The 10,918-nt window shown below is 42.4% G+C and overlaps 1 protein-coding gene across 1 annotated transcript in view; it reads right to left on the bottom strand.

Moving 5' to 3' along the window:
• DNPH1 (2'-deoxynucleoside 5'-phosphate N-hydrolase 1) overlaps window positions 1-2,653 on the bottom strand; it is a 5,389-nt gene extending 2,736 nt beyond the window's left edge. The window contains exon 1 of the mRNA XM_008566824.1: window positions 2,648-2,653. Coding sequence (XP_008565046.1) covers window positions 2,648-2,653 — 6 coding nt within the window. The remainder of the gene's footprint in view (window positions 1-2,647) is intronic.
• Window positions 2,654-10,918: the final 8,265 nt, after the last annotated feature.

Below are 10,918 nucleotides of genomic sequence, written 5' to 3'. Positions count from 1 at the left end.
CCCCCGGCCACGTGACCCGGCCCGGCGCAGCCCGGCTCCGGGGTGTCCACACCTGTGGAATCGGGACGGAGAGTCCGGAGGGTCCAGCCGGGACCCTCGTGGGGAGCCACCCTGCCAGACTTGTCGTTCGGACGCCTGATATGCATGCTCACTTAAACCCGTCCAGGAGGAACGCGTGGTGGTCCCCGCCTCCCGCGCTGCGCCCCTTCTCCCGCCAAGTCTTTCCTGGTCGGGTAAAGGCAGCTCCATCTTCCCAGCTGCGCAGGCCCGAAACGTTCGAGTAATGCGCGGCCCTTCCCTTTCTCTCAAACCCAATCCATCGGCAGCTCCTGTCGATTCTCCCTTCTAAATATTTACATAATCTGACGCCCTTCACCTCCACTGTCACCACCCTCGTCCACTCTCTCTCGACAACACAGCAGCTCTCCCCGCTTCCCAGTCTGCCCTCCACTCAGCAGCCAGAGTGACCCTGTGAAAACATTAGTTACATCGCGACTCTCCTCTGCTCAAACCCCCCCAGTAGCTCCCGTCTCACTTGGGGTAAAAAACCGAAAATCCCACAGTGATCCACGGGGCCCTACACCGTCTGGTCACCTTCTTTCCTCCCTGTAAAGCTAGGACTAGGGCTCACAGACCCTATGAGCCCGTTGTCCAGACTGGGTCACAAACCCTCCACACGCAGGTCTACGAGCTAGGTAATAGGAAAAGGTCCTGGGAGCCATGGGTAAAAAATTAATAGGCTTTGTTCAGAGCTAGGAGCAGCCGCGCTAGTAGCTTTCCGGAGCATCCGGAGAAGCACTGTGTAGCAGAGCCATTAGTCCTTTATACTTAAGTCCCTAACCCAAAACACCTGGGTGCCTACGTGCATCTACATCAAACAGTAAACAATGAACACCTGGGCGCACGTGCACATTTACATCAGATGCTCGGCAAGATTCTGAACATCTGAGGGGCCCTGACCATTTTTCTATATTTTCCCAACGCTGCCTAACACCAGCCCTTATGCCTCTCATGTTTCTGCAGCCTCCCTGGCTTCCTGGCTGTTCCTCAAGCCCACCAGCCATGCCCTAGCCTCCGAGCCTTTATGTTGGCTGTTTCCTCTGTCTGGAACCCTGTTCTCCCAGGTAGCTCCTGGCTCGTGACTTGCCTCCTTCAAGTCTTTGTTCACACACAGCTTTCCCTGACCAACCTGTTCAACATGGCAGCCTCCCATCCCCCAGCACTCCTATCACCCTTCCCCACCTTGCCTTTTCTCCTTCTCTTTGTGCTGTACAACTTAATGATTTTGTCATACTGTATGTCTTTCTACATCCAGCAGAATGTAATTCTCTGGGAGAGTAGGAAGTATTATCACTTTTGTTCACTGCTGTATCCCCACTGCTAGAACTGTGCCTGGCACATAGGAAACATTTATCAAATACTTGTTGAATGAATGAGTGGATAAAATGAGAGGATGCATTTTGTAAGAAAATAATCTAAGTGATTCATTTTCAGAAATGACTTATCTGAGGGTGTTTTAACTCATTCAGGCCCAGCCCAAAAGTTGTCTGACTGGTCCAGCCCATTCCCAGAGGGTCTCTGAACAGATAGAGCTCTCTCTGAGATGGTAATTAGTTACTAGCCCCAATTGTTTTCTTCATTCCCTGGTGTTTCTCCTTTCACAGGGCTTAAGTGGGCCTTTTTCATAAGCTTGTCCTGAGCCCCTAGACAAGGGAATTCCTTGCAAGGGGGTAATAATTTTAACAGTCGTTCTGGAAGATTGTGCATCCCAGTAGTACTCTCAGCCAATGAGGAACTGGGGGGAGGGACTTGCGTACTAGGGAATAAATTGCTTGCTACAGCCCTTTTCCATGTGCCTGTCCCATTCACAGAAACCCAGACTTGCCAGGCTGTTATTAAAGTCTTGCTTCACTGTACCTCGTGTCTCTGTGTCCATCCTTTGGCATTGGACGGGTGAGGCCATTTCTCAAAATCTGACAGCACTTCATAATCTTCTCAGCCCTAGAGTAAGTAGGCTCATAGAAGCAGTATCTTCAGGGAGATAGACAAACACACATCGCTCACCAGTAATAATAACGATTTTCCCCTCATTTTATTATGACAATAACATAAATATAAATGACAAAAAAATTCAAATGGAACAAGAGGGTACGCAGTGGAAAGAGAATCCTGAGACCCCGCAGCCCCATTCCCCAGTGGAAAGCACCATCAGTGGCTTCTTCTATATTATTTCTGAAAGATAACTATTTTTTTTTTTTTTTTAAAGATGACCGGTAAGGGGATCTCAACCCTTGGCTTAGTGTTGTCAGCACCACGCTCAGCCAGTGAGCAAACCGGCCATCCCTATATAGGATCCGAACCTGCGGCCTTGGTGTTATCAGCACCGCACTCTACCGAGTGAGCCACGGGCCGGCCCCATCTGAAAGATAACTATTAAAATGCCATAGTAGGTGTTACAGAGCAAACACAATAAGAATTTTTTAAAATGCTGAGATATGGACTAGATGGGGGGGGACGTGAACACACATTTGTGCACTAGCACCCCCCACAGGCATGCTCCCACGTGCACGCATGCACACACACCTTTAGGAAGAGGCCTTATGTGCCAGAGGACTTGACAGGCAACCTCCTCAACACTCCTCCTCACTCGCATCTCCCTCCAGTTCTCCTCATAGGAAAGGAACATGCATGTGAACACACAGACCATCTTTTTTCTGCTTCTGTGTCTTTAAATAAATACATATAGATACATGTAATTATAAATTTGTCCAAACCCATAGAATGTAAAACACCAAGAGTGAATCCTAGTACAAACTATGGACTTTGGGTGATAATGATGTGTCCATGCAGGTTCACCACTGTCGTGGGGGATGTCAATAGTGGGTGAGGTTGTGCATGTGTGGGGAGAGGGGGCATATGGAAACTTTCTGTATCTTCTGCTCAATATTGCTGTGAACCTAAAACTGCTCTAAAATATTAAGTCTATTAAAAATAAAGGGCTATACAAATGTGAATCATTGTTCAACAAAAATTGTTTTTATTATGGAAAATGTCAAACATATGCTAGTACAGAGAATAGCAAAAGACTACATAGTGTATGATTCCATTGAAATGAAATGTCCAGAAAAGGCACATTTGGAGAGACAGAAAGCAGATCAATTGTTGCCTAGGGCTTGGGCTGGGGGTGGGATCAGGAATTGACTGCAGAGGGCTCAAGGAAACTTTTTGAGGGTGATGGACATGTTCTCAAACTGGGTTGTAGTGATGGTTGCACAACTCAATAAATTTACGAAAAGTTATTAAATTGTACACTTAACAATGGTAGATTTAATTGGTATATTACTTGATATACAAAGATCTGCACATATTTAATATATACAATTTATGAGTCTAACACACGCAAACACCAGAGATTCCAGCACCATAGTCAAGGTAATAAACATATCCAGCACCTCGCAAAGTTTCCTTGTATCTCTTTGTTTTTGTTTTCATGGTGAAAACACTTAACATGAGATCTACTCTCTTAAAAAAATTTTGAAGTGCACAGTACCATATAGTTTGTCCGGAGCCATAGAGCCCGGCTGTTGCCTAAGAGCCTGCCTGCCTGTCCGGAGCCAAAGAGCCCGCCCAGCTATTGCCTCGAGGCCTCAGAGCCTTGTTTGCTGTTATCTTCCGTCCCTCCCTATCCTGTGCACTATGGGTGTAGGTAACTTTGCAACTTGCCATAGATAATGGGAATTTTCCATTTACTGGAACAACCCACCCTGTGGTTTTCTCAGTAAACCATCTGCATACTTAATTATCTGCTGATTCCCTCCTGCTGTCTATATAAACTGTGATCTTCTGGCTAATAAATGAGACTTGACCAGAATACTGTCTTGTCTCAATTTCTCGCGTCTCTTGTCCCATCCAATTCCCACTCCCCCCTCCAGGGTCTGCGTTGAATATCCCGCGGGTCGGGACAATAGTTAACTATGCACACAGGCACTATGTTGTCCAGCAGATCTCTAGAATTTATTCATCTAGCATAACTGATATTTTATATCCATTGAACAATTCCCCATTTCCCCCATGCCCTAGCCCCTGGCAACCACTATTGTATTCTCTGCTTGTTATGAGTTTGACTATTATAGATAACTCATAGAAGTGGAATTCATGTAGTATTTGTCCTTCTGTGACTGACTTATTTCATTTAGCATAATGTCCTCCAGGTTCATCCATGTTGTACACTTCCTGATTTCAAAATATATTACAAAGATACAGTAATTAAAAGAGTATGATACTAGCATACAGACATATAGACCAATGTAACAGAACAGAGAGCCCAGAAATAAGCCTACACATACAGATGTTCCTCGACTTGTGCTAGGGCTACATCCTGATAAAGCCATCCTAAAGTTGAAAAATCACAAATCAAACCATTGTAAGTTAGGGATTATCTGTATATGGTCAATCTATCTTTAAGAAGGTTGCCAAGAAAACACAACAGAGAAAGAATAGTCTCTTCAACAAATGGTGGTGGGAAAACTGGATCTCCACATGCACAAAAATAGGAGCCCTACCTTACACCACACACAAAAATCAACTCAAAATGGATTAAAGACTTCAATGCAATACCTGAAACTGTAAAGTTCCTAGAAGAAAACATAGGGGCTGGCTGGTTAGCTCAGTTGGTTAGAGCACGGTGCTGATAACACCAAGGGCCAGGGTTTGGCCAGCCACCAAACAAACAAACAAACAAAAATAGGGGAAAAGCTTTTTGACATTGGTCTTGGCAGTGATTTTTGGATACAAAAGCAAAAGCAAAAATAGACAAGTTGGGTTACATCAAACTGGAAAGCTTCTGCACTGCAAAATAAACAATCAACAGAGTGAAAAGGCAACCTACAGAATGGGAGAAAATATTTGTAAACCATATATCTGTTAAGGGGTCAATTTCCAAAATACATAAGGAGCTCCTAAAATTCAACGACAAAAAAATAAACAACCCACTAATAAATGGGCAGAGTATTTGAACAGATGTTTCTCCAAAGAAGACATACAAATAGCCAACAGTTATATGAAAAGAAGCTCAATATCATTATCAGGGAAACGTGAATCAAAACTACAATGAGATATCAACTCTCACCTGTTAGGATGGATATTATAAAGAAAAAGAAAAAGATAAGTGTTGGAGAGGCTATGGAGAAATTGGAACCTTTGTACACGACTGGTGGAAATATAAAATGGTGCTGTAGCTATGGAAAACAGTATGAAGACTCCTTAAAAAAATTAAAAATAGAACTACCATTTGATCCATTCAATATAAAATGGTGCTGTAGCTATGGAAAACAGTATGAAGGATCCTTAAAAAAATTAAAAATAGAACTACCATTTGATCCAGCAATCCCACTTCTGGGTATACATCCAAAAGAACTGAAATCAGGATCTTGAAGAGATATGTATCTGCACTCTCATGTTTTTTGCAGCATTATTCACAATAGCCAAATTATGGAAACAACTCAAGAGTCCATTGAGAGATGAATGGATAAAGAAAATGTAGTGTATACATACAATGGAATGTTATTTAGCCTTAAGAAAGAAGAAAATCCTGCTATTTGCAACAGTAAATCTGTTTTTAATAAAACAAAAATAAAGTAGAGAAAATAGTATAACAAGATTTAATAATTATCAATTTATAGCCAGTCTTGTTTTATCTATACCCTTACTCAGTTTCCTCACTGTACTTTTTTTCTTTTTTTAAGATGACTGGTAAGGGAATCTTAACCCTTGACTTGGTGTTGTCAGCACCATGCTCTCCTCAGTGAGCCACAGGCTGGCCCTCTCACTGTACTATTTTGATGCAAATCCCAGATTACATTATTTGTAAATATTTTGATGTATCTGTAAAACACAGGAACTATTTTTTAAATGTAACCAAAATATCATTATCACAGCTAAAAAATTTAATAAGATTTCTTAATGTCATTGAATATTTCATCAGTGATCAAATTTCCTATTGTCTTATAAATATTATAAATGTTTGTTTACGATTTATTTGTTTAAAATCAGGATCCGCATAAAGCCCACATACTGTGATTGGTTGACATATCTTTTAAGTTCATTTAATATACATGTTCCCCCCTGCATATCCTCTCTGTCTCTTTCATCCTGCAGTTTCCCACAGTCTGGAATTTGCTGGCTATATCCCTGTGGTATCATTTAACATGTTCCTCTGTCCTCCTTATTTCTTATAATTTGGAGTTGGATATAGGGGCTTAATCAGATTTGGATTAAATTTGGGCAAGACTGTTTCACAGGTGGTAGTATGCACTTCCTTCGTGGGACACACAGTGTCTAGATGTATCTCTTTCTTTTTTTTTTTTAAAAGATGACCGGTAAGGGGATCTTAACCCTTGACTTGGTGTTGTCAGCACCACGCTCACCCAGTGAGCTAACCGGCCATCCCTATATGGGATCCGAACCCATGGCCTTGGTGTTATCAGCACCACACTCTACCGAGTGAGCCACAGGCCGGCCCTAGATGTATCTCTTTCTGATGTTAGCAATCACTGATGCTCAATGCCCAGATCTATTCATCATTCATTTGTTCATTTATTCAAGGGACATACCAATAAGTATATTTCTATTATAAAATAAAACCCAGCTACAGAAAATCACCTAAAACAACAGATTATTATAAGACAAACACTCTTGTAACAACCACCCATGTCAAAAAATAGATCTTCATCTACCTAGAAGTTTCCATGTGCCTCATCCTAATCTCAGCCCCCTTACTCCCTCCAAAAATAAACACTATCCTCACTTTTATAGTAAGGACAAAAAAGAAGGATATTAATAAATTTCTTTATGTTTCTTTATGGTTTTGTCACCCAAATGTGCATCCCTGGACACTATGGTTTAACCTTACTTGATTTTTATACATCATTCAAATCTCTTTTAATCTATAGGTTGGGAGAACTTTTTAAAAGCATTTATTTTGTGTAAGATACTCAATGGGAACTAAAGGAGCTACGAAAAGGAGTAAAGGAGAGAGAGTCTGAGACTGAGACTTTAGACCTCATTTGGCTTTGGGAAGGGCCAGCCTTAGCTCAAGAATCAGACAAATCAGATTAATGCCATATAGGGATGTGTAAAGGGTTGAGTGGTTCAAAGGCAGAAATCAAGCATCTGGGTGATCCCTTCTAGTTTAACCTCACACTCTTGCCATTTAACACCTAGATCAAATGTCTGATTCTGGCCAAGAAGGAGTAGCAGAGACCAGATTTACTCTCCCATGTTTAACAAGTAAAAAACTGAACAGAATATATGAAACAAAGAAGTTCGAACATTGCACATCAGACAGCACAGGACAGTAATCCATTAAAGACTAAAAACAAATGAAGCAAGCATTGTGCTTTCCCCAGCTTGTTGCCTGCAGGGTTTCCAGGATGCAGGGAGAAGGAATCCAGGTTGAGCCTGGCTGTCTCCTTGAGCTGAAGAAACAAAGTTGGGAGACCAGGGATGCCAAGGCAGTTAGTTTGTAGGACAGAGTACAGGACAGGAGAGAGAGCTCTGGCAATGTTCAGAGGGCTCCCCATGAATAGACAGCTGAGGACTGATCAGTACATTAAAACAGTGTGAGGAAGATATCTGAGGTGGGGAAAGACCCACCCAAAAGCAGCAGAGTGAAAAATCTTTGGAGCTCACACAGGGATGAAAATAGTGCTTATTCCCACCAGCCAATGTGGAAAACCTTATAATTCATGGGACATTGGGTAAATTATGCAGAAGGGTTTTTCCTTAGTGGTGGGGAAAAATTAGCTCTAGACTAGAAACTGTTCTGGTCTTACCTCATAAAGCTTAGAAGTAAACCTTGAAAGGTTTTTAATAAATTAACTGCAATGCAGAACAAAGCTCAACAATACTCACTGAAATACAACAATATATAGGACTCAACAATATAAAATTTACAATATTTGGCATACACTAAAAGATTACTAGGTATGGAAAAAAGAGAAAAGTATGACCCATAGTAAGAAGAAAAATCGATTGAAACCGATCCAGAAATCATTCAGATAATAAAATTATCAGACAAGTACATTAACACAGTCATTACAACTATTTTGCATGTTTAAGAAGTTAGAAAAAAAATTGAACATGTTAAGTAGAGATATAGAAGATTTTGAAAAGACCTGGATTGAACTTCTAGAAATGTATACTAAAATGAAAAATACACTGGATTAGATTAATAACAGATTAGATACTGTAAAAGAAAAGATTAATGAGCTTGAATACATACCAATAGAAACTACTTAAAATGAGGGCCAGCCCATGGCTCACTTGGGTGAGTGTTGTGCTGATAATGCCAAGGCCACAGGTTCAGATCCTTATATAGGCATGGCCAGTTAGCTCACTTGGGAGAGCGTGGTTCTGACAACACCAAGTCAAGGGTTAAGATGCCCTTACCAGTCATCTTTTGAGAAAAAAAGAAAGAAAGAAAGAAAGAAAGAAACTCAAAATGAAACACAGTGAGAAGAAGAACTAGAGAAAAAATGAACAAAGCATCAGTGAGCTGTGGGACAACTTCAAGAGGCCAAATATACAGGGTAACCAGAGTCCCTGAAGAAAAGAGGAAGGCAGAAAAAATGTTTGAGAAAATAATAGCCTAATTTTCCAACCTTTATGAAAACTATAAATACACAGATACAAAAATCTTGACAAACCCCAAGCATAAGAAACATGAATAAAACTATAGTACAAAGGCATATCATAATCAAACAGTTTAAAACCAGTAATAAAGAGAAAATCTTAAAAGTAGCCAGAGGAGTAAAAGACATATTACATACAGAAGAACAAAGATAAGGAGAACTGCAGATTTCTCATCAGAAACAATGCAAGCTAGAAGACAATAGAACAACATTTTTAAAAGTTCTAAAAACAATAACAAAAACAAAACTGTCTACCTAAAATTTAACCCAAAACTCAGATCAGACTGTGTGTCATCTCTGCTCAAAATTCTTCAGCAGTTTCTTATCTAAAGGTCGGTTCCCCTAGGGTACCGCCTCTGACACAGAGATGATCATGCAGTAGGTTTATTGGAAAGTGCTCTGGTCATCAACATCTGTGGAAAAGTACAGAAGGCAGGATTGGGTGGAAGGGGAAGTTGAGCTGCTGATATATTTTCTATAGAAGCCTCGGCTGACCCTATCAATTTAAAAAATGGGATGTCCTTTCAGAGCTGTCCTGAGTTAGAGTGAAGGGGCCAGGCTTTTATATTCATAGATTGATCTTCAATTGAAAGTGGGATGTCCCAGGAAGGGGGCATGATCTTGGGTGAGGCAGCTCCATTGTACAAGGGTAATTCCCAGAGAGGGAGTCAGCTGAAAGCAGTCAGCCTTTAATACCTCAGGCAGCTGGGGGAATGAGTACCTAGATTCTGAGGGGGCATATGGATGGCTCACCACAGTATCCACTACACTTTCAAAAACCAAATGGATAAAATCTAATCTTCTTAGCATGGCACACAACGGTCTTCATCAGCCCCAGCCTCATCTCATGTTGTCTTCTCATCCTGGAGGTCTCTCCTGCCTTCTGCTCTGGCCCCACTTTTTCTGTTGGCAAACTTATACTAGTCCTTTAAATTCCAGTTGAATGCACCTCCTGTGAGAAGCCTCCCTTGATTACTCTTGCAGACTCAATGATCCTTCCTCCCTGTGTGGTGGTTAGGAGGATGGACTCTGGAGCCAGGGTTTGAATCTCAGCTCTGCCACTTGCTAGCTGTGTAAATAATGCAATTACTTAACCTCTCTGTATTTTAGTTTCCTTGTCTATAAAATGGGGGATAACAACAGTACTTTTACCTCATAGGGTTGTTATGAGTATTAAAGGAGTTAATATGTGTAAAGTTAGAACAATGTCTGGCAGAAGTAAATGGCCACTGTTGTTATTGAAGGTGCTCAGTATGCATTTGTTGAAGGCACTAAGAATGGAAGGAAGGAGGGAACGGAGAGAGACAGAGTGCAGAGTGTGTTCAGGGAATGTTGAGTAATCCCATCTGTCAGAAGGGGAGTAATAGCCTTATGGGCCCATGTTGGGAAGTTTCTAATGTCACAGTAAAGAGTGTACATCTTAGGCCGGCCCGTGGCTCACTCGGTAGAGTGCGGTGCTGATAACACCAAGGCCACGGGTTCGGATCCTATATAGGGATGGCCGGTTTGCTCACTAGCTGAGCGTGGTGCTGACAACACCAAGCCAAGGGTTGAGATCCCCTTACCGGTCATCTTAAAAAAAAAAAAAAAAGAGTGTACATCTTATTTGGTAAACAGTAAAAAACAATGACAGTTTGTCAACAGATGGGAGAAAGGGCCAAAGAAAGAGAGGGACAGTTTGAACCAGAAGATAAGGCATATATGTGGTGAGGTTGGAATTACAGGTGAGGTTGGTGGGTACAAGTGTGGGATGGTGCTAGTAGAGGGGGGCAGTGGGGACGTATTGGAGGATGGGCACAGATGAGGGGAAACAGGTTTAGAGGAAAGTAATATGGAACATATGGAGGATTGAGTGGGAGAGTCAGGTGAAGCTGTTGGGGCCTGGTGAAGAGTGATAGGAACATGCCGGGGGTGGGGAAGATAAAAGGGGACGGAGACAGGTGAGGTTTATGGGGACAGGTAAGGAGTGACGGGGCCCTGCTGGGTGAAGTGAATGGCAGACATCGGTAAGTAGAACCTGAGAGCCGGAGCGGGCCCATCCGAGAGACTCCTAGTGCTGGAGGAGGGTGGATGGGGCAGGGTAGAACGTGACGTCAGAGAAAGGGCGGTGATGTAAGAGCGGGGCGGTGGGGCGGTGATGTCAGGGCTGGTGCTGATGCTGGCGGCGCAGTGCATTGTGGGCAGCTCCCCGCTCTGCCGCCGCCGCCGCCGCCGCCGCCGTCCGTGGA

Source organism: Galeopterus variegatus, unplaced genomic scaffold, assembly GCF_000696425.1.
Source record: "Galeopterus variegatus unplaced genomic scaffold, G_variegatus-3.0.2 Scaffold269, whole genome shotgun sequence".
In the NCBI taxonomy this organism is placed as follows: domain Eukaryota; kingdom Metazoa; phylum Chordata; class Mammalia; order Dermoptera; family Cynocephalidae; genus Galeopterus; species Galeopterus variegatus.
This window is presented reverse-complemented; position numbering and strand designations above follow the sequence as displayed.